Here is a 25,826-nt window from a genome sequence, read left to right on the forward strand (position 1 = left end):
CCATAGTCCATAGTTTCTTCTCAGAATGGATCTGCTGAATGCCAACTACCGGTAATCATATTTATGCAGTGGTGGATCCAGAAAATCCATTTAGAAGGGGCCCAATGACATGTGGCCAAAGGCCACAAACGTTCCTGGGGAATTTCTCGGAATCTCACATACCCTGAAAATAAAAACAATATATATATATCCAATTGCAAAATTATGGGGGGGGGGGCTTGGGGCCCCGCCTTTAGATCCACCACTTTTGTGGAATGGTCTTTAACTAAATTACAGATTTCTCTTATATTGCTCTTTCCAATTATGTGTCTGTATTGATTGATAGGTAGCGGTGGAAATACACAGCATTATATTATAGTACTAAGAATCACAGTTCTACTAGGGCATCTGCACAACACTGTTTTTAAAATACTAAAAATCTTGAAATTAATGTAAACTAGTTATTCGTTTAACAAATGTGACCATTGTACTGGTGAAACATGGTCTTGGTGCATTTTATTTTTAGTAACGTTGCCACCAACTATTTTAAAAACAACAATATATACATCCATTAAAATACAAGCAAAAGAAGTAATTATTTTATATCCAGAAAAAAACTAAAAGAAGTGTTTTTAAACTAGCACGTCTTTCCTTTCCAGGATCCAGATTTTCATTTTTGAGGGGAAAAAGTGCAGGTTTTAAGGGCACCAAACATCATGCCCCCTCATCTAAACAAACAACACTTTTCAAACACATTATTTTAAAGAGTGCAATAAGCCATTCCTCTACATATTTAGTGGAGTGAGATTTCTCAATGCTGGGTATTTAAAAAACAAAAATCTGTATTTCCAACAAATCTTGCACATTTTCTATAATACATGTAGTTATAACACTGATTTCAGTCACAGTGGTAATGATTTTTAAGTGGTTTGAGAGTTGGAGGTTCTTTTGATGTTTGCAATAAGCTTTATGTTGGTAACCAGAGTGTGCATGGAATGTGCTCTGCTAGGTAATCATCTTTTGTGTCTGATTAAACACTGGAGACGAACCATAATGACTCCTAAAAAAAAAAAAAAAAAAAAGACATGTATTTTCTATAGGTTTCTTCTGGGACTGGAATAAAAAAAAACAAAAACAGTTGAATGCTTCGGGTGAAAAATTAATCCTTGTATACGTACTACCTGTTGGATAATTAGTGGCATGTCCCTGCACTGAAGCTGTTACATGTTTAATTATATGCTTTAGGTAGCAGTTTAGTAACTGCAAATAACATATTTTGTTCCTACTGAACAAACTCGATTTCATACCAAGACACTTGCTTTAAAAGTCTTAAAAGCTTGACGTAACATTAAGTATATGTTAATGAACCTTTTTCTCTCTATTTCATTATTATTTTTTTGTTATATTATTATTATTGTAGAAACAATTTGTACGTAACTTGTAAGCAATGTATGCCTGTTGTAATCAAGGTATACATGTATCTATATATGCTCACCCACACACACTTGAAGTTCTCTGGGCCCGGATAAAGAGGTTTTCCTGTAACGCTTTGTAGGACAGGAACGCAGGATGGCCTACACATTTTCAAGTGCAATACTAGTCCAGAAGTGCATAAAATGGGATGGATAATTTAGTGTTGAAATATAAAGTTGAATGTTGCTTGTGTTTCTGAGCCAATAAAACTTTGTTTTTAAATAAAATTTAAAAAGGTTTTTTTTTTTAATATAAATTCTTTATGAAAGGTTTCTTGTTTTTAGAAAACAGTTTTGGGTTATTTTTAATACAGACAAAAGGTATTCTAGACAAGCATCTTGACTACCTGGCTGCTTCAGCTGAAAATTCCATTCAATTCCAGTTCTATGTGAACAGAAACTACCTCAACATAAACAAGCTGCACCTCAAGAATATCGTTTTTAGAAGAACGCTAACTAATTTAGGTAAACTACTTGTAAGTTTCGCGGATGTCATAGTACCGTATATAATACAATGCACACAACGCTGAGACAAACATGTGCGTCTTCCAGATAAACAAGGTGCTGATATGTCGGGTCTGTTTGTTGTGCGGACTTGTGAATGAAAGTAGACGCAAATTCCATGAAGTAATCTGGCGTGGTATTCTCCTAAGTAAGCAGTGTCATGCTCACTTAAATCTACATTCACGGAAATGCGAACGTACCCAGACGTCCAGACATGTTTACTCACTGCACGTTCGTGGCCCGCCATTTCATTCATTCCGCATATTTCCATTGCCGTGTAGGCCTACAAGCAAGGTTCAAGCACGTTCATACATCCAGCTAAAATTGCAGCATACTGAGCTATGAAATTACAGGGACTGCAGGGCGGTATGGCACGTAAGAGGAAAATTTTAGGGCCCAAAGCGCCTAAACCTTTTTGGGGGGTTTCAGGGCATGTTCTCTGATAAAAAAAATTGATTTCAGGTGTTCAAATACGACATGTTTAGTCTTTCTGAGCACGATAACGGGGGAACAGTGGAGGGAGCATTCCCCCTTCCCTTCCCGCGGCCTCTGAATTATTCAAGACTATTCTATTGGACGTGGAACTCGGCATCCTCTAGGCTTAAGCCGATGATGACTTGGTCTACCCATTACCGGCCTCGGTGGCGTCGTGGTTAGGCCATCGGTCAACAGGCTGGTAGGTACTGGGTTCGGATCCCAGTCGAGGCATGGGAATTTTTAATCCAGATACCGACTCCAAACCCTGAGTGAGTGCTCCGCAAGGCTCAATGGGTAGGTGTAAACCACTTGCACCGACCAGTGATCCATAAAAGATCCCTTGCTGCTAATCGGAAAGAGTAGCCCATGAAGTGGCGACAGCAGGTTTCCTCTCAAAATCTGTGTGGTCCGTAACCATATGTCTGATGCCATATAACCGTAAATAAAATGTGTTGAGTGCGTCGTTAAATAAAACATTTCTTTCTTTCTTTCTTTTAGTCTACCCATTAGGAATTACAAGTTGGGTTACTAAATGCTGAATTATTGTTCCTTATTAATATTACGATATTTAAAAATAAATAAATAAGATTTATAACCACAGATAACTGAAGTCATATGTCACTGATATTAGGCATGCATGTGTGATTCCGTGAGTAACGGATTCTTGCTGTAGGGCCTTTAAAAGAAAATCTATAGTTATTTCAGATATATATATATTTTTTTATGTTAAAATGTTAATTTTTCAAAATCAAGAATTAATTTGTTGAAATCAAAAATTAATTTCTTACTATCAAGAAACACAAATTAATCTCCAAAACTGTGTTACTCTGGTTTTCGTTATTCTGATATTATAGGGTGTTTTCTTTTTGGAGCACACTGATTTATTAATCATCGGCTATTGGATGTCAAACATTTGATAATTCTTACAGTTTTGAAAGAAAACCCGCTACCTTTTGATATGCATCCCCCCCCCCCCCCCCCACACACACACACACGTACCACAGTCATTTAATTTAACATAGCAGTCGTGGGGCACTGGTTTGGACGGGGGGGGGGGGGGGGGGGGGGGGGGGGGGACCCAGCGGGTCCGCCGAGAATGTTTGATCCTACGACCAAATCACCTCAGGCGAGAGCTATAAATATCAAATGGGTTTAATCCCGCCCGGCCCCATTATAAGACTGATCAAATTGCCTTAACTATCTCTTCCTGGTTTTAACCTGAAATTCGTGCCTATATCCACAGATTACCACACACACACACACACACACACGTTTCGTACGTTTATGGAAATCGCGTATTTGTGTGGAGTGGACTTTACAACCCCATTAGGCCCTACCCACCTAAAAAACACAAAATTTACATGTCATATGATACTCTTGAAAACGTTTATTCTCCAGCTGAAAGGAAGTCGCCATTGACGTCACACAAATATTAAAAATTTCGACGGAGAGCATGACCTCCTTTCCCCGTCTCCCCCCCCCCCCCCCCCCCCCCCCAGTCAAAAATAATCCATGCCTCCACCACTTGAAATATTGTCATTACAGTACTAAAATGAAAAACGAAAAAGAGTACACATATGTCAATATCTTCGGATTTTAATGTCTAATGGATGTTTTCAATAAATATATCGTAGAACTATCATATAAGATTGACTGGAATGATAATTATTACTGATATACTATACAAAGTAAGATAATTATGCAGCAATTACATTTTGGCTACTGTTATATATTTAAGAAGTTGACGACACACTGATTTCACTTAGTAGAACTGAAATGATTTTAAGAACTGTTGTGATACATAGATAGTTTATACCTACGTTTAATTACAAAGGATACCAGTATTTTCAATTGATGTAGGCTATTTAAATGTATTGTAAATATTCGATCTAGGCTTAGTCAACTTCATCATTGGAGTGTTTTGAGAAAACAAAATACTTAATTAAATAAATAATAATGTACCAAATTTAACATACGTACATTATAAACAGTATATGCCCACATTACATGATATTATGTTGTAGGCCCTATGCTGCTCCATGGGAGTGTATCAATGATTTATTGCTATTGGATTACAGGCAGAGTCAAAGGAGTTGGTTGAGTATTTTGTATATAGCTGTTTAGCAGATCAGTACTATGTTGTTATCTTATCATACATGTGTCTTGTGCGTCTGTCTGTGTGTATGTATTTGTGTGTGCGCGCGCGCCCGTGTGCACGTGTATATGAATGTAAATGTGTGTGTGCATGTGCGTGCGTACACGTGCATGTATATTTATGTATGTGTGGCATATGAATGCAAATATATGTATTAAATCTCTTTTGTTTACTGTTGTTATAACTAGTTCATATGTTTGCTTTCTCTTTCTTTTATTAAATGGGAATCTGTCCCTGTCTTAACCAGTGTAGGCTACTCATACAATGGTTGTAATAAAGTTTGTATTGAGCTACTTTAATAACCACAAACGATCAGAAACACCCCAAAATTTATCATTTAAGGACAATATTGTAAATAATGTGTAAGTTAACAGTAAAACAGTTGTGATAGCCAAAACGATTTTACACTGGCTAAAAGCTAGTCAGTAGCTTTAAACGTGTAAAAAAACAAAACCTAGCCTACCCGTAGGCCTACCCGGTATTAGCCTTAAAGTGTATTTGTTTTAACTGTGACAAAGCCTAAGTTGATACCAATAGCCAATAATCTGCACAAATATTTAAATTAATGATTAATCAACATGCACAAAATTATATAGTGACTGGATCATGATCGACGAATAGTTTTATTAGCAAAACACGAGTTATGTCCCTTTATAATTTAAGGTTGTCTGCTCCTCCCAATATGTCAGCCACCACAAATAAACACATTGAATAGTGAGTGATCATGGATCTAGAAACGTTTGTAGATAAAACACTGCATCTTCTTGAAACAGAAAGACAGTCAGAAGTCGAGGAAGCAAGGTATGATTTAACAGTTTGATTTATGGGAGGACTTGGACTTGACGCGCGACATTTATTTATTTTTATTCAGCTAACTTTCAGTTTCTCCAAGTTTCAGTTTTCCTTTGCCAAACGTTGATTGAAATTTTGGAAAAATATCCGCCCGGTCCCCCCCTCCCTAACCCTAACCCTAACCTTAACCCCAACCCTAACCCCAACTCTAACCCTAACCCTAACCCTAACCCTAAACCCTAAACCATAACCCCTAACCCCTAACTAAAAATAATAATGGAGGGGACCGGGCGGATATTATACCGAAATTTTGACTTTAATCTATGTGCAGAGTTTATCTAATGCCAACCAAACTGCTGAGGTGAATAGTTAAGAACGAGTTCCACCCTAAACTTAATCCTGTCCCTAATCTAACACTTGGCAAAAGTCTTGTGAAACTATAATTTAACTGTCTGCCTTTCTGAGGCTTTCATAAGATAACTTCTGAATTATTAAGTCGGAAGAGATTACATATGTAACATGGGCTACATGATCTGATCATTACATGAGTACAGCATAACATAGATCACTGATAATGGGGAAATACATCTGCTGACATAGACTCAGTTTTGTCATGATTAATATATTTTTTTTTTTTTACTATTAACTGAGTATAGTGTTTACTGCCAGGGTTTTAGATTGCAGCAAAACTAAGGTTGATAAAAATTGTGTTCAAAATAACTATATCCAAAACAAGCATGTCCATATTAAGTATAAACGTGCTGTATGTTATACTTAAATTAGATTAAAATAAATTCAAATGCATTTCTGAATATCTATAAACCTTCAGCAGTTATTAATTAAAATACACAACAAAACAAAATTGAACATTATATATTTATTTGGCCATATAACATGTTAAAGTGCTATGCTAAACATTACTGCAGAAAACATGAGATAGAGTAACCAATGACTGTTTAATTAAAATACTTAAGACTACAAAGCAAACTGACTGCTGATGTTAACAAGTGACTTACAATACTGACTGAGACAAAGGAATAATGTAGCGCTGGAAGACTACAGGCTCATATGTACATGTATGGAAACTTGATCCCTACCACTGGGGCTGATGCGCAGAGCCCAACTAAACTAGCCTGTCCTAATTTGTCATAGACTGTTAGACATAACAAGCTTAACTGGTAGACTATATATACATGTAATACTACCAATTAACAAAAACATATACATTGTAACCTACCTACGCATACTCACTAAGGTTATATTCTATGACTACGTGCAACTTAAGTAATTAATCTGTTATCAGAAACATATGAAAGAGCTTTCAACATACCAATGATGTGCATTAACCATTTTCAGCCAGTGTACAGAAAATGACCAAATAACATTATTAATTTATAGTGTTAAAAAAGGTCGGGACCTACCTCAGTCAGTAGAGTGTTCGGGGGAGGTGTTGTGTCATAGAATTCAATCACCTCAGTGGATTCATTGTCATATAGTTTTTTCCCGTCCCAACCAACACACCACGACTGGTATATCAAAGGCTGTGGTATGTGATGTTCTGTCTGTGGGAAAGTGCATTTAATATGAGAAAAAGACTGTATGTCTGAATTATCAAATGTTTGACATCCAATAGCTGACGATTAATAAATCAATGCACTCTAGTGGTAACAGAGAGAGAGAGAGAGAAAGAGAGAGAGAGAGAGCTCAAAAGTCGAACTTAACAATTGCCATAAGTGTGATGTGAATTGCCATAGGTCAGGGGCTTAAAACTGTGCTTTAAAATCATGATTCAAAAACAGAAATTTTGATTGCAGTATATTACTAGTATGTGTTTTGGAACTGTCTAGTGATATTTGTAATTTGTATATATGTGATTCCCTAATAATGAACAAAAATGGCATTATTTCAGAGTAATTATGCATTTTAATATTGAAGATATTAATTGCAGCTAATACAGGTAATATTAACATATAGTATATTATTATCAAAGTGGTTTCTGTTTCAGGATTTTGACGGAGAAACTTCCACCGAAGGAGCTCCAGAGACGAGGAGTATGTCTGTTGAAGCTGAGACTGGCAGAGCGGCGGTCGGGACTGTATGGTCGGACTCTAGTCACTCTTCAACCATTCTGGCCTGGGCCCGACTTGCCATCACATAGCTTTACACCAGGTATACTTGGACATCGTTCATTAACAGATGTTAATGTGTAAATACTGGTGTAATTAATAAAATAGTTTGTTTGATTAACTGATAAATATCTACTGGCACCAATAGTTCAATAGTTGGTTGAACTTCCCCAAACTGAAACAAATTAACTTGGCTGAATACACCAATGATTGTGCATCCATCTACGTTTACACTTTACTGTACAGGGCACAATACAGTATTTCACATACAAAACTATTGGTCCTGTCACCAAAGTTACTGGCCCCATATTTAAAACATACATTTCTTTGTGTGTCAGTTACATAACTTTAAAATCATGTTAACTTTCAAACAGTTATCTGATAAACTATTAGGTTCTAAAATTAAATGTTGTAAACACATTTTCGGACACTTGATGTATAGCACCTCAATACTATAGTTAAATATAAGAATACTTACTATCTGATTAAAAACAAATCAGTTAATTTAAAATACATTTCAAATGTTATTGTAGTACAGAACTGATGTACAAGTGTGTTAGGATTTGGTAACTCACCAGTTATGCAGATATAATGCACATAGCCAAACAATCAGTTATTTGGGTAAAAGTCATGCGAACCAATTTTTGATTATCTAAAATTGTCCCCTTACACACAGATAGACTGGAACCTTCTAGCTAAACACTTACACATACCTAGATGACTTTATTGCTGGTGGGGCAGGACGTAGCCCAGTGGTAAGATGCTCGCTCGATAGGTGTTGCGATATTTCTCATTCCAGCCAGTGCACCACGACTGGTATATCAAAGGCTGTGGTATGTACTACCCTGTCTGTGGGATGGTGCATATAAAAGATCCCTTGCTGCTAATCGAAAAGAGTAGCCCATGAAGTGGTGACAGCGGGTTTCCTCTCTCAATATCTGTGTGGTCCTTACCCATATGTCCAACGCCATATAACCGTAAATAAAATGTGTTGAGTGTGTCGTTAAATAAAACATTTCTTTCTTTTATTGCTGGTTTACATACCGTCCACTGATTACTGTCTGCAGGTGACATCATTGGACTTTCTCTGTCACAAGGAGAGAACCAGCCAGACTTGGCTTCAGGGATTGTCTCAAAGGTCACCCAGGCATCAGTGACTGTTGCGTTTGAAGAGTCAGATGATGTGTTTTCGTGGGATGATGACACTCAGTACAAGATCATGAAACTCGCCAATAACGTCACCTACCGGAGACTCAAGAAGTATAACTCTTCTTTCTCATTATTATTATTAAAAAAAATTCTGTTCTGTTTGCCTTTATAACATGGTATGCAATAGTTTTAAATAATAGTAAGTTTTCTGTCTTAATAGTATATCCCTTCTTTTACTTTCAGTTATAAAAAAAAGAAGAATGGTTACATTTATATGAGACATAAAATTAGTTCATTCATTTATGATTTATTTTCAAGACTTACTCTTTTCAGTAAGAAAATGTGTATGTTTTATGAGTTATGGTTCAGAGTTTTAACTGCTATGGTTTTTATTCCAGAGCTTTGAAAAACCTCAACAAATACTCAAGTAGACCATCACAAGGACTCATTAGTGTTTTGTTTGGTTTATCGGAATTTTCTCCCCCTACAAAAGAAACAGGTACATTCAAACTTACTTGCATATTATTTTCATTTGCCTTGCTTATTTGTTACTGTACTATCAGAGGATATAATTTAATGCAATCTCACATACCTATCTTGTAACATTATTTCTACATTAAAAAGGGGGCTGGATGGAACTCAGTGGTAGAGCCATATTGGACAAAATCCCCCCCCCCCCCCCCCCCCCCCCAATTCTAACCAGTGTTTCATGACTGGTATATCAGTGGTCATGGTATGTACTGTTCTATCCTTGGGAAAGGACATATAAATGATCCAGGGCTGTACTCTGATCAAAATCCTAGGGGGGGAGCACTTTTTATAAACAAATGAAACACTATACAAATTAAACCCTGAGATGTGTATGCTATTTCCTGGAGTTAATTTAAAAAAAAAAAAAGATATTGTCAGGGGGTGGGGGCATGGCCCAGCGATCTCTTGCTGCTTCGTTATGAGGAGTAGCTTATGTGGCGGCAACAAGTTTCCTCTTCCTCTGTCAACCAAATGTCGTAGACACCAAATGGCTGTTATTTAAAAATGTGCTGATGTGTCAAACAAATATTTATTTCCTTTCCTACTGCGAAATAGAATGAATGAATGAATGAATGAATGAATGAATGAATGAATGAATGTTTAACGACACCCCAGCATGAAAAATACATCGGCTATTGGGTGTCAAACTATGGAAATGCAAACAAATAAAGTGATGATCAACATTAATATAAAAATTCAAGATTTAAATAAAAACACAGTGTAAAGAACTGTGCAAAAATACAAATATCACAGATAGATACTGACTTTTACTCAAAATTTCAATTGTATCTCGAAGAAAAACAAGGGGATTTGTGCTATATTGGCCATTCTCAAAGAGAATATTACACCCCTGCACCACAGTGAGGTTACAGCACGTTCAGGGGCGAAATAGAATCACATCTGCTGTATTAATAAAGTTGTGTGTTATGCTATTGGTATATATGATCAACTACCTTGCTACGGCTAAAGGCAATAATTGACAATCAACTGCTAAATAAAGCCTGTACCAGATTGATAAGAGCACAGAAAGTGAGATAAATTAACTATTTACTGCTTTCTGCCATGTAATACATTGTTAAAGTGAATAGTAAAGATAATACATTTTTATATGATCTATAGTATATCAAAGAATTGGAATAAAAATAATATGTATGATCTGTTCTAAATTATTCAAATTCTAGAAAAAAAATATATTCTTGACATAACAACTCTAGAAATATTTTTTAGAGATTAACTTCATGAATGAAAAGCTAGACGAATCTCAGAAGGAGGCTGTGAGGTTTGCGTTGCGTCAGCGTGAGGTCGCGGTAATCCACGGACCTCCGGGCACGGGGAAGACCACCACAGTGGTGGAGGTGATCCTACAGGCCGTAGGACGAGGACTCAAGGTTAGTATGTTCATTATTGTTCAACTGAAAAAAGTATCTCTCTTGCAAGGTAATTTTTTAGAAATTGGGGGGGGGGGGGGGGGGTGAACGAGGTAGCAGAAATGTTTATGTTTTGTATGCTTGTTAAAATATTAATAATTGCACCTACACATTGCAGCACATTGTTTAAGTGACATCTACTAATTGTTCACAGAGTAAAGGCATACATTTTTACCCACCCCACACATTATTTAATCAACATCTAATAGGTATGTAGCATGTGGTAGTTGCATCAACACCAGAATAATTACCATAGTATTACAGAATAAAGGTGGATATGTTTTAACATCCCAGCACATTGATTAATCGAAATCTGATAGGTGGGTAACTAGTAATCATTGCAAAACACTTGGCCGAGTAGAGAATGAGAAAAAATCCCTAACCCGCTGCCATCATTTCGGTTTCTCCTATGGACAGCAAAGTACACAGCCTTTGAAGGGGAAATAACTCTGTATATTCATGAGGATGGTCAACATTGTGACACATACATCCCTGGTTGAGACTACCACTGATATACCACATAATATTACCACATAGAAAACACTTTTACACTGATCTGTCTACTTCTCCCTTCTCTCCTTCTCTCACTTGATTTTTTAATATTGTAATATCTCTATCAGTTTGAAAGAATTATGCCGGACTACCCATCTGACATGGCCGGGATCGCTGAAGAAAGAGTTATGGCCCATTATGTTCAGTTTTTTTTATTTGATTATCCCGCCTTTTAATTATTGGTCTTCCCCTGCAGGTTCTTGCTTGTGCTCCGTCAAACGTTGCCGTGGACAACCTGGTGGAGAAGGTATCCAGCAGTCTTCAGAAGGTTGTGCGAATCGGACACCCTGCCCGGCTTCTGCCTCACATACAGAAATACGCACTGGATGCCATCGTAGCCAGGAGTGACGAAACTAAACTGGTGCAGGACGTTCAGAAAAGATCTCGATGAAGCTTTTGTATGTCTTTAATTTGTTTTATTATGATAATTTCAAAGTTTGTAAATCAGAAAAAGTATTCCAGATATATGCATAGGCTTTTGGAAGATGGCAGCAACTTTGGGTCAGTTACATATTAAATTATCATTCAGTGAGGGTTGGGGTGAGTGAGTGGTTATATGCATAGGCGTTGGAAGATGGCAGCAACTTGGGGTCAGTTACATATTCATTTATCATTCAGCGAGGGTTGGGGTGAGTGGATGGTGTAATGCATAATATTCAGAGTTGCCAGAGCCTGTGCCCCTCTTCTAGTGACTATGATATCTTAATGATTTTGTCTAATTTTTTATTTATTTTACCGGCCTCGGTGGCGTCGTGGTTAGGCCGTCGGTCTACAGGCTGGTAGATACTGGGTTTGGATCCCAGTCGAGGCATGGGATTTTTAATCCAGATACCGACTCCAAACCCTGAGTGAGTGCTCCGCAAGGCTCAGTGGGTAGGTGTAAACCACTTGCACCGACCAGTGAACCATAACTGGTTCAACAAAGGCCATGGTTTGTACTATCCTGCCTGTGGGAAGCACAAATAAAAGATCCCTTGCTGCCTGTCGTAAAAGAGTAGCCTATGTGGCGACAGTGGGTTTCCTCTAAAAAACAGTGTCAGAATGGCCATATGTTTGACGTCCAATAGCTGATGATAAGATAAAAAATCAATGTGCTCTAGTGGCGTCGTTAAATAAAACAAACTTTACTTTTTGTCTAATTTTTTCTGAAGGTTGGGACTAAATAATGACTATGTCTGATGATGGTGGAGTTTGGTTAGAGTCAAGTTTTATTTTTAGTTGTAGCAATAACTTTCTTATGTCATACCATGTGATACGGAACTGCTGTTAAAGACCAGCTTTTGCTTTTCTCTAGGTGCATTTTTTATGTCAGTATCTGCCCTGTGTATTTGAACATGAATATAATTTCTCAGTAACGTTCTTGATCCTTTATTACATTCACATGGGAGTTTCAACTAAGTATTGTGGCATCAGAACATTGAACACCTAGAATCATGTGATGTGTTGATACAGATGATTCTGACAATTTATCTATCTGTGTTATAGAACAAGGTTAAGAGATCGAGAAACAAGGGGGAGAAGCATGGACTGCGTGACGATATCCGTCACTTACGCCGTGAGCTGGTACAGAGGGAGAAAGCTGCCATCACTGAGATTCTCAAGAAAGCCGATGTCATTCTTGTGACCTTGACCAGTGCGTCTAGTGAGGGACCACTCAAGTTTCTTGACGAAGATCACTTTGATTTGGCCATCATTGACGAATGCTCTCAGGTTTATACAATGTTACAGTTTTTGTTTTTGGTGCATTTTGCGTTCAATCTCTTTTAACTTGTATTTTCAGTACAGCTCAAGTTTTATATGCATGGTATTGTTTGGTGTCCTAACAGAGAGAGACTTAAACTCAATGAGAAAAGAAAGTGTTCAGTGAATGTTGATACAGTGGACACCTACAGGACCAAGTAAAAAGTATTAGTTTTAAAAGATAGGTAATATTCTGTACTGTTATTTAAAAATGGACTGTAAAAAAAAAAAATCTGATTTTCAAGGAATTCCAGTTTACAGAGGATCAGGTTTAGAGGGGTTTCACTGTATATAGTTTTGAGGTGTATATTTGTTACAGGCTAAAGCAGTAGTATAAATTGTTCAGTATATATATATCTATCTATGTGTGTGTGTGTGTGTGTATGTGTGTGTGTGTGTATGTGTATGTGTATGTGTATGTGTATGTGTATGTGTATGTATATGTATATGTAAATGTATATCCACATGTCTTGAATATTTTCGTAGGCTCTAGAAGCTGCTTGCTGGATTGGTCTGATGAGAGCTCCGAGATGTGTCCTGGCTGGCGACCACCATCAGCTACCACCCACGATCCTATCACACGAGTGAGTTGATTCATTAACACAACACTTTCTTAGAATTTAGTCAGCAGTTATCAATGCAAGTCAGCTAAGTGGCAACAAAGGGGTGGGACGTAGCCCAGTGGTAAAGCATTTGTTGATGCGCGGTCGGTCTGGGATCGATCCCCGTCGGTGGATCCATTGGGCTATTTCTCGCTCCACCCAGTGCACCACGACTGGTATATCAAAGGCCGTGGTATGTGCTATCCTGTCTGTGGGATGGTGCATATAAAAGATCCCTTGCTGCTAATCGAAAAGAGTAGTCCATTAAGTGTAACAGCGGGTTTCCTCTCTCAATATCTTTGTGGTCCTTAACCATATGTCCGACGCCATATAACCGTAAATAAAATGTGTTGAGTGCGTCGTTAAATAAAACATTTCTTTCTAAGTGGCAAAACATTTAGAATCCTTGTATCTTTTGTTGGGAGACACAAATCAGAAAATGTATAGGCAAGGTTGCACAGTAGTTGACAAACTAAAGTGAAGCTACATGGGTTACACGACTTGAAATATGCACTGTGTGTACAGTCCTCTTTAACTACTACCTCTTGCTACCATCAGCTGGCATCATCAGGCCTGTAGCCAAGATTTTGAGAGGGGAGGGGCATTTAGGCTTATGGTGAGGCATGGGGTCGACCAACCCCCTGATCCCCCATTGGCTACAGGCCTGCATCATAGAATTGAACAAGTAGAAGTTACTTGTTCATTCCCAGGAGATATGTTTGTTAAAATTAGGCAAATTGAACATTTATTGGTACATTATGTAATGTTTCGTTTTGTTCTGTATTCCTTCGGAAAGGTTCCTAATTATGTACTCAGATTAGTATTTTCTGGTATTACTAAAATGAATCTGGCTGAGAATCATCAATGCTTGACTGGTCACTGCAGGCAGCATGACATGATTGACGTACAAACTATCGATAAAGTAAAAAATAGGCCAACAAGGTGTCAAGTGTGCTCTGCCACTAAACAAGTCTTGACATCTGACATCTGTGTCTTGACATCTGATGTGTGATTTTTTCTTTTTGAAATTGGATTAGGTCCTAAATATTACGGCGACTTCAACTTCTCACAACTGCTAATAACTTAGCCAGCTATATCAGGGCCTGTTAGGTGACATAAATATATTCAATATTATGATTTTCAACGTCACCTGTCCTCAAAACAAATGCATATTCCGCAAAGGATAGTAATTTTGTTCGAACATACCAAGCCTGCCTGCTTCCAGTTCTCTGTGTGATTCGCTCAGGGAAAAAAGGAAGTTACAGTCACGTGACTGGAACAGGAAGGAGTACACAGTAGAGGAATTTTAGGCCATCCCATTGGCTGTTGGGATGTTCGATCCAGACTACTATCCTTAGGAGAATATGCATTTGTTTTGAGGACAGGTAAAGTATTCATAAAAGAAAAAACACTTTAAGTTTTCTACATTTTCAATAATATTCAAACTATGCTTGTTTAAACATTAAGTATAACTCTTAACTTATAGACACTCTAAGTTTGTTTTTATTTTACTGTTACATTATTTATAACAAATGAATGTTCTCAGAGCTGCACGGAATGGTCTTGACGTAACGTTGATGGAGAGAATTCTGAAAACCAGTAGTGCAGACGTTGTGCGCATGTTGACCACGCAGTACCGCATGAACCAAGCCATCATGCAGTGGTCGTCGGATCAGCTCTACGACGGAAAACTTGTAGCCCACGAGTCCGTCAGGAATCACCTCTTGAAGTAAGTTACTTGTCATCTGCAAACTGATTCTGTTAAAAAGCTGCTTGTTCATTAATTACAAAAGGGTTAAACTTTATGAATATGGGGGGGGGGGGGGGGGGGGGGAATCTTTATTGTCAATGAATTCTTTACAGAACTCTAATGAAAGCATGTTTACCAAATTGTTATTATAGTAACAGTGATTGAATTTGAAATTAAGCATGCTATATGGTAGTTCAGTTTTATTTTATTTTATTTTATTTCACTTAAAGATTTTTTTTTATAAAGGAGGCGAGATCTAACTCATTCAGTAGACTACTTAGCTAAGGTGCTTGGGTCATAGGACTGAACTCGCTTAGTGGATCTATTCCCGATTGTTGTTTTTTTCCTGTCCCAACCAGTGCCCCATGACTGGTATATCAAAGGCTATGGTATGTGCTGTTCTATCTATGGAAAAGTTAATTTTTGAGAAATCCCTTGCTGCTAATGGAAAAATGTTGCGGGTTTTCACTGAAGACTACGTTTCAGAAGTACCAAACATTTCACATCCGACAGCCGACAGTTAATAAATAATGTGGTCTAGTGGCATCATTAAATAAAACAAACTTTAACTTTAATAAATTTTATTTAATTTCATTTCAAATTGTTTCAATTCAATTGTTATATATTTGTTTAATGTACAAACTTGAACTGGTATGAGAACTATCTGACAGGGCTAGCTCTGAGTGAGCAAAACAGTTTGCCATATTGTCTATTAAAACTTCAAATATTGCAGAAATTGTCAGTTATTTTCTAACAAAATCAATTATTACATGAAATTATTTCATTCCCAAACCAGCCTCAGTGGCGTGTGGCACATCGGTCTACAACAGATCCAGTCGAGGCATGGGATTTTTGATACTGATACCCTGAGTGAAGGCTCAATGGGTAGGTGTAAACCACTGCACCGACCCGTGATCCTAACTGGTGAACAAAGGCCATGGTTTTGCCATCCTGCCTGTGGGAAGCGCAACTTCAGATCCCTTTGCTAATCAGAAATTGTCAGCGGGTTATCTGTGTTCTTAACCAATGTCTGACACTGTCAATTAAATAAAATGTGTTGAGAAAATATTTCACTTCTTTTCTTTTCTTTCTTTCACCAAACTAAAATAAAATTCGCCAACAGCTTTCAAAATTGGCGAATTTGGTGAGTGCCAGAGCTAGCCCTGTTATCAGTTGATACTAAATGTTTTATGTTTCCTGTTACATGTATTTAACTCATGTATCTGCGCCATAATTACATTATATTTTTTTGACAGAGATCTTCCTGGTGTTGAGGAATGTGAAGAAACGAGCTGCCCTCTCCTCCTCATAGACACAACCGGCTGTGATCTGTATGAACTCGATCTACCAGAGGAAATATCAAAGGGAAATGAAGGTATTATCACAATTTATTTTGATTGACAGTATTTCAGTACAATGCATTCAACCAAATCAAGATTTAAAAAAAAAAATGTACATGAATATGTCCTCCACAAACACAGACTTTGACACTTTTTTTTTCACCTCCAATTTTATATTGTATAGGGATACAACAGGATCACTTAAAAGGTCTGATAAAAAAGTTTTTAAAAACCGGATATTTAAAAAGGGACCGTGAGGCTTTGGTTTAGAGGGGTTTCACTACATCATCCTTTCAATAGAGTGGAGAAAGTGGATTTAAGATGAATGATTCCAAACTGAAACTTGCTGTTTGCAAATGTATAATTGTTTTGTAATTTAATGTTTACTGTATTGTTTATTTGTGTTCAGGTGAAGCTGATATAGTAGCAGCTCATGTGGAGAAGTTGATTACCAGTGGTCTAAATCCATGTGACATTGCACTCATAACTCCATACAACTTACAGGTGAGTTACCTCCCCTTGTGACATTATGCTCATAACTCTGTATAACTAACATGTGAGTTTACTCCCTGTGTAACATAACCACCTGTAACTTACAGGTGAGTTAACTCCCATTTTGACATCGCTCTAATTACTGTACAATTTACACATGAGTTACCTCCCCTTGTGGTATCACGCTCTAACTGCTAAACCTGTCTTTGGAACTCACAGGTGCAACATCGAATAGTTTTGTTTAGTGCAATATTTTTGTCATTTTAAATAAAGCACATATGAAGTCTGTTCACAGGTTCAGATCGGTCAGGGTTTTGTGTGTGCGGTGCATTAAGTTAGGAGTTGAAGCCAAGTATTCCCAAAAGCTGAAATGGAGCAAGACTTTAAATTGTTAAATTAATGTGAGCAAAACATTAATGATAAAAATGTGATTAATATATTGGCGTAATACTGACTTGATACATATCTCATATTTTTTTATTAACAGATCAACACCAACAAGAATTAAATAAAACAAAAAGATAACAAAGTAATGTAGAAAACAAACAAAAAACCCCAATTATGTACCTGGACTGGTCTCTTCAGTTTTTGATTTGTTTTATCACATGTATTATTTGTGTGTATCATGAAAATTGTATATAAATATATATTTGTTACATAGGTGGACATCTTGAGGCTGCGTTTATCAACCAAGTATCCTGCCTTGGAGATCAAGTCTGTGGATGGGTTCCAGGGTAGAGAAAAAGAGGCAGTCGTCATTTCATTTGTTAGAAGCAATCTTAAAGGTACTGGAGTAAAGAACTGAAAACAATCTAATATCAAATCACACAGTTCTTTAAAAGGGGCAGACCCTTGTTTCAACCCATAAAACTGGACACTAAGTTTAGTTAATCTACAAACCTGTAACATATTAGGATAAAGTTTCCTAAATTCGGCACTCAGTAAATGTTCTAAACCTCTTTAATAGACTTAAGACTTTTAGCACCTTCTACCACATCACTGGCCTCAGTGGTGTCATCGTTAAGCCGTCGGACATAAGGCTGGTAGGTACAGGGTTTGCAGCCCGGTACCGGCTCCCACCCAGAGTGAGTTTTAACGACTTGATAGGTAGGTGTAAGGCCACTACACCCTCTTCTCTCTCACTAACCACTAACAGTTAACAACTAATCTACTATCCTGGACAGATAGCCCAGATAGCTGAGGTGTAAGCCCAGGACAGTATGCTTGAAACTTAATTGGATATAAGCACGAAAATAAGTTGAAATGAAATGGATAAAGTTACAACACAGTAAAACAAGAATCTGTGATGTTTAAATGGTGAAATACCCTTTAAAATACACCAAAACTCGAACTCCAGAACCATTACTTCTCGGATGCATGTGCAGTTTTTAAAAATATGAAAAATGCATTTTGTGATATTAAAAAAATCAGGTTGACTAGAAACACTTCAGATGTATGGAAATTGATAACCAAAACAATAAAATCTAAGTAAAGTATGATTTTAGTTATCAAAACTGCCTCTTATAGTGAAAAATATACCTTAGTTTTTAAAAACTAGGGTCTGTCACTTTAAATTATAATTTCATAATGATACAAATGTGTGCAAGGGATTATGTGTAATCCAGATTTCTATGTAAACCGACATGATCACACAGTCAGGTTCAGTGAATAACTGTAAATAACTATTGTACAATAATTCCTCATATGCTGTCGTTTGACGGCCTGAGTGTACCGAAATAAAATTTCAAAAGTTTCAAAGTTTAAAGTTTCAAAAGTGACAATAGCTTGGGTGTCATCTGTTTAATCCAGTGCTCTGTATGTACTGGCACATGGAAAGTATTAGACTATTAATAGATTCGTTATTAATAGCCATTTCTGTTTTATAATTGTATAACTGTTAATATTTATTTAAGTAATCTTTTAACAGCAATTAGGAACACCGTTCCTTCAGTAATTAGATCCACACTGTCTTAACTTATTTTTACTTGCTGTTATACTCAGATTGAAATTACAAAGTATTTTCATGATTCTACATATTTTCATTCGGGAGTTTTTTTGTGTTTTTTTAAAAACACCACAAACATTTAACACAAAGACAAAGACATTTTTGGGGTAATTTTGGACATTACAAACATGGATGATGATGAGATGAATGGTGAAGCCACAGTATTTTTCATTCAGCTCTTTATTTATTTTCTAGGGGTAGTTGGTTTTCTGGCTGAAAACAGGAGGATCAATGTTGCTATCACGCGAGCTCGACGCCATGTGGCCATTGTGTGTGATACGGAAACTGTGGGTCACAACCATTTCCTCAAGACACTCATCGAGTATTTCACAGAACACGGAGAGGTGTGGTCGGCTCAGGAGTATGTCCAGTGTAAGAAGTTGCTTTGAACTTGTTTCAGTTAAACACACGGGGCCGAATTTACAAAGCCTGATTTCCTTAAACACCGGTGTTTATAATCTTTATAAATGTATGTAGTTACACGCTTGTAACACATAAACAGGCTTTGTACATTCGGCCCATTTATGATCATTAAAATGGGTCTGTAATTGATATGCATCAAATCTTGTCTAATTAATTTAAAACACCAGACACAATTTAACTACCTGATTTCTAGGTTGTTTTTGTTTTATATTACTACATAAAGGATTTTTTAAAACACATTTATATATATTTACATAATATTTTAGTAAAATAATAGAATTGCTATATGTTTTGTTTTTTTAACTCTTAGAGTTGTTTTCCTTCTCTACAAGGAATAGGTCTTTATTATGTTTGTGATATATATATATTTTATTGACCATTTCATTGTCTCTTTAAACACTTTTAATTAATGTAAAAAGCATTTGTTTAACTTAAAATGACAATAAAAGTTTACTTAGAGCCTTATTACACTAAAAATAAACCAACATAATTTTTTGTTACAAACTGTGATGTTTCAGCTGGGCAGGTGGTTCACGTTGGTACAAGACCAGAGCGTCTGGACAACATTCTGTCAGAAAAATCACAAACCAAAACCAAATGGAAAAAAACCGCGAAGGACTCAAAGACAAGAACCGACACAGAAAGCCAGACAAGACAGAATCAGTTCATCATAAAGCTAAATCTGAGAGGTATGTCAGTGTTTGAGATTAAAAATTTGGGGCTGTATCCCAGTTGGATTTTTCAAAATCTGGTATCCCACCTGAGAATTTTGTATCCCCAGCTTAAATGCAATTCACAAATAACATCGTAACAAACTTGGATGACACTCTTCTCGTTCCCAGTCTATTGCTACGCCGCAATCAAACGGAATTGGCGGAATTTGCAATCTAAACGAAATACAGCATATATTAAAATCTACTGTATCTATAAGTGTTTCTAACATTATAGGTTGAGCACCTACCTCTATCAAGATGTGGAATCAATTCTGAAATAAAATTTAATGAGGAAACCTCCAACCTGTATATCGACTCAGCAGTTTTCTGCAGATGTCTACGTCAATATTCTCCAGTGTAGCATTAGACTGGGTACAAGTTGGGGAGATATTGTTACAGCATAGCATTAGACTGGGTACGAGCTCATGAATACTGTTACTTAAATTTACCAGTAAATAACAGCTTTCATTGTTTCAGTGAAAAATAAAAGCAGGATTAAAAACAACAACATTATATGGTATCCCAGTGGGATACTGGGTTATTGAAGTCTAGTATCCAAAATTAAATTCTGGTATCCCCGGGATATCGGGATACTGTTAATCTTAAACACTACATTATGTAGTCCAAACACTTGGAGTCAAAGTTAAAAGCCAATTTTTCTCATACACAGGTATTAAACATTGCGAATATATGTAGTTTTATATGTGTAAGACAAAAAAAAAAGCTTTGTAAATTTGACCCTGCAAGTTATATGGAAGGTTTGGTACCGGTATCTCTCATTTAGTTCACTATGGCTGTTACACCAAAGGTCATGGTATGTACTGTCCTGTCTGTGGGGAAGTACATATAATCATAATAAGACTATACACACTATGTACATTGCCAGATTATCCCGGATTTACTAATTCAGAATACTAACATACTATGGTGTTTAATCATTTGATATAAGTATAATATGTACAAATGAAAAAAAAATGTTGTGACTTTATTTATTCCACGCTTCTAATCTCATAAAATGTTTGACCTCTAATACTTTAAAAAAAATTAAATCAGAATTAACAATCTCTTAATGTGTTTATTTAAAAGTCTTTTTCACTCTGTTTCAGTACACGAAAAAGTGATGTTGAGAAAGAAGAGGAATTTACCAAGATCCTAACAGATTTCACGTCTGATGAAAAACTGGATACTAAAGAGTTCCCATCCAGTCTCAACTCTCATGACAGACTGCTGTTACATCAGGTAGAAATTAAATTAAAAACAAAAACAATTTAAAGTGACTACTATCTTTGAAGTTTGCTGTCATTGTAACATGTTTATGACTAACAAATCCTTTTTGATCACTAAAGTTACATATTAAAGATATTTTAATATTTAGAATATCAGTGTCTGTATACACACGGTGTTTGTTATCATCCAGTTGTTTGTAGTAGCCCAATAATTTTGTACGAAGGAAGGAAATGGAAGGAAATGTTTTATTTAACGACGCACTCAACACATTTTATTGATGGTTATATGGCGTCGGAATTTTGTACAAATGACAAAAATATATATATTATGAAGTAAAATTAAAAGTGACTACTACAGACATTGGCATATGACTGTAAACACATTGGATATACAGAGAGTGATATTCTAAACAAAAAAATGTTTTTAATATGTACTTTTAGTCACCAAAAAGGCTATCTAGGTCAGAAACATCTTTAACAGACACAAGCATTTTTCATTTATTTCAACTTATTTGCGTGCTTATATGATCCATCCACTGGCCTCGGTGGCGTCGTGGCAGGCCATCGGTCTACAGGCTGGTAGGTACTGGGTTCGGATCCCAGTCGAGGCATGGGATTTTTAATCCAGATACTGACTCCAAACCCTGAATGAGTGCTCCGCAAGGCTCAATGGGTAGGTGTAAACCACTTACACCGACCAGTGATCCATAACTGGTTCAACAAAGGCCATGGTTTGTGCTATCCTGCCTGTGGGAAGCGCAAATAAAAGATCCCTTGCTGCTAATCAGAAAGAGTAGCCCATGAAGTGGCGACAGCGGGTTTCCTCTCAAAACCTGTGTGGTCCTAAACCATATGTCTGACGCCATATAACCGTAAATAAAATGTGTTGAGTGCGTCGTTAAATAAAACATTTCTTTCTTTATATGATCCAATTAAGGTTCAAGTAAGCTGTCCTGGGTACACACACCTCAGCTATCTGGGCTGTCTGTCCAGGACAGTGGGTTAGTTGTTAGTTGGTTAGTGGTTAGTGAGAGAGAAGAGGGTGTAGTGGCTTTACACCTACCCACTGAGCCCTTAAGAACTCGCTCTGGGTTGGAGCCGGTACAAGGCTGTGAACCCTGTACTGACCAGTTTGTAGTCCAATGACTTAACCACGATGCCACCGAGGCTGGTCACAAGCATTAAGCACCAAGTAACATACGAGGCAGACAATGCTAATATTAATCAAAGATGTAAAATTAATAAACGGCAATTTTTTACAAACACACAAAAATACAGTGTGATATACAATGGACTCTGTCCAAATCGGCATATGTGTAATCCAGATTTCTATCTAAAATTGCATGATCACCGTCGGTGAAGATAGCTTGAGCAAATTTGATTTAGTCAAGTTCACTGTATTATCTATTCTATTATTGAACAATGGTCTGTTGGTCCATCAGTCATTTTCATCTCTAATAAATGTTCTCAATTTTGAATAATATGTTTTACTAATTAGGAAATGAATTTCTGTAGATTCCTGGATCAAAATAAAAAAATGTGTGTATGTGGGTAATCTTCCTTTCTAAAATAGAAAACCTATCTAATTTTGACTGTATTCAGCCATATTTCTGTATGATTGAAGAAATAAAGGTTCTGTTATGTTTTTAATCATTTTCATCTTGTCTTTCAGCTGTCTGAGAAACTAGGTTTGTGTCACATCAGTAAAGGAGAGGATAAAGACCGCCACATCATGGTGTCCAAACCGGGTCGAGGAAAGATGGAGGCTGCGTCTAGCTCATCACAGGTTTCATCTGCACAGTCTCAGATGGAAAAACCAAGAAACAGTGAGAGACAACCAGAGACTGGAGAAAAAAACTCTGGTCAGAAATCTGTTGAACCAGGACAGGTTGATGAAAGTGTAACTGAAAAGACATCTTATAAGGTTGACAGTGAGACTATTAATGATGCTAACATTGTCCTAAGTGGTGAACCACAACAAACTGTTCCCAGTGATAAAATATCCTGCAAATTCTGCGGCAAAGATGTCATCTCGGCAAACATACACCTGCACGAACTCCACTGTTCGAGACAAAACAACAAACCTGCAGTGTCTGGTGGTGCTCTGCCAAAAAGGAAGGAAGTTAAAAGTGCCAACAAGTCTTCCAGGGGTAGAAATGATATATTGACGAAGAAAACGGCAGCAGCGTTGGCGAATGTCGATGCTGATGACTTCGATGGTATGATTTCAGCTGTTCAGAACATGGACAGCAAGTGTCATTTCAAGAAGTGCAAAGAGATGACCTTGACCTTCAGTCAGACGTGTCAGTTTTGTAGGCAGAGGTTTTGTTATGCCCACGCGATGCCTGAAGTGCATGGTTGCGGGGACGAGGCGAAGTTTGCCGCCAGACAGACTGTCATTAAAGAAGGGATTCTCTTCAGAGGAAACACCGCACAAAACAAAAAGATTGACCCAGATAAAAGAGCACACTTGCAGAGAAAACTAGATAAGAAACTCGCTGATATGGGAGGCAAGAGAACTGGAAAGAATAAAAAGCAGTAACTTAACATTTGCAAATTGGCTGTGTTTCTTTAATGACTTCAATTTGTTGCTTGTTTTTGTGATGTTTGATAAAATATATTTCCGATCTTCTTTATTGTTATGGAAATTATTAAAAGGTTTTTGTTTTTTTGTTTTTTTAAATGCTGGGAAGTTTGTTTTACTTTCTCAATATTTAATTTTGCTTTCTACATGATTGTTCCCTCTATAATTACAAGAGCTAGATGACTCAAAGAGTGGTTTTAGGAATGAGAACACTTGTACAGTCTTCACCATGAACAAAACATAAGTGAGCTAAAAATCACTCTCCTTAAATGGTGAGTACTGAACGAACAATAAAATTTATTAAAATGTTTATTACAAGATGATCAATTTGTTGCTCTTCTGAAACTTTCAATGTGAATATGGAGGGGAACGCGAGTGATCATTCGCCTTTTTTGGCAAAGAATTTATTCCAATTCAGTATGATTTATGCTGAATCAGTAACAAGTGCCAGTGAACACTCACCTTCCTCAGCACACTACAAGCTTTAAGCTGTCATTCACCAAATAGTCAATGCAGATACATATAACTTAAATTTCATTTCAACTTTATTTTCATGCTTATCGTATATCCAATTATTGTCCAAGCAGATTCTTGTGGCCATACACCTACTTATTGAACTGTTAAAGCTCATTCTAGATGGGAGCTGGTACTGTGATATGAATGCAGTATCTACCAGCCCCAATTCTGATGGTTTTAACCACTACACCACAGAGCCTGGTTTACCAGCTGTACAGCTGATGACTTAAGACTAAGCACAACCATTCCCCTTATCTTTATTTATAGTCCGGTTTAGGAAATAGGTCTTCATTAAAAAACTATTTAAAAAAAAAAGAAGGGAAATACCTTTTCAAATCTTTTTTTTGATGATTACAAGTTTCTGTAGTATTTAAATAACCCATTAGTTTGAAGTTACTTGTTATTTTAAGTACTAAATGATAACTCAGTAAGTAGATGGACCAACCTCGGTGGTGTCGTCGTTAAACCATCGGACAAGGCTGGTCGGTACTGGGTTCACAGCCTGGTACCAGCTCCCATCCATAGTGGGTTTTAATGACTTAATGGGTAGGTGTAAGACACCTTCTTTTGTCTCTCTCACTAACAGCTAACCCAGATAGCTGAGGTGTGTGTGTGTCCAGGACAACATGCTTGAACCTCCATTGGATATAAGCACGAAACTAAGTTGAAATAAAATCAAGTAAGTATACTGCCGCTTATTTAACAGCAAAATTAGTTTTAAGGGTGAATAACTTAAAACAATTTTGGTTAGTCGATATCGATTTTTGGCATGATGGTTACCAGGTAACTGCTACCTAAAAATAGCAGTCGACATTGTCGTTATTTTTTGTACTATATATTCTAACATAAACATTGTATTGAAATGTTTGGCAGTGTGCAACCTTAATGCTGGTGGGTTAACTACTACACCTCCAAAGATCAAAGCAAACTGGAGACAATATTGCATAATAAATTCACCAAAAAGCTAGTTGGATAATTCGCAAGTTTAACGAAATTAAGATCGGTTATATTATTTTGTTTGGTTGAGAAAAAGTAAATTCTGCTACATATATTAAACAATATGTATTACATAGACTGGCCAAAGCCATCTTCGCAAGCCTAGGTATCATCAGTGGCGTAGCGGGGAGTGGTGAGGGTGTCATGCCCCCAAACAAACTTTTTTAAATTATTAAATTGGATAAAATACACACGTGTGTGTATGTGTGTGTGTGTATATATATATATATCGTAAAGATTACCATATATCGTCTGAACTTATCAGTATCGTGTAT

The 25,826-nt window shown here is 36.9% G+C and overlaps 1 protein-coding gene across 1 annotated transcript; it reads left to right on the forward strand.

The window, feature by feature from the left end:
- The first annotated feature begins 5,261 nt into the window (after positions 1-5,261).
- On the forward strand, positions 5,262-24,115 carry LOC121374691 (DNA-binding protein SMUBP-2-like). The gene is given in 17 exon segments (XM_041501795.1): positions 5,262-5,388; positions 7,385-7,548; positions 8,573-8,765; positions 9,053-9,153; positions 10,413-10,573; positions 11,361-11,537; positions 11,539-11,562; positions 12,650-12,874; positions 13,391-13,488; positions 15,053-15,235; positions 16,513-16,631; positions 17,006-17,100; positions 17,750-17,873; positions 19,289-19,465; positions 20,035-20,215; positions 21,336-21,468; positions 23,128-24,115. Coding segments are annotated over 17 exon segments (3,102 nt in total). The 5' UTR covers positions 5,262-5,311; the 3' UTR covers positions 23,998-24,115.
- The last annotated feature ends 1,711 nt before the right edge of the window (positions 24,116-25,826 follow it).

This window comes from Gigantopelta aegis, chromosome 6 (genome assembly GCF_016097555.1).
Source record: "Gigantopelta aegis isolate Gae_Host chromosome 6, Gae_host_genome, whole genome shotgun sequence".
Taxonomy (NCBI): Eukaryota; Metazoa; Mollusca; class Gastropoda; order Neomphalida; family Peltospiridae; genus Gigantopelta; species Gigantopelta aegis.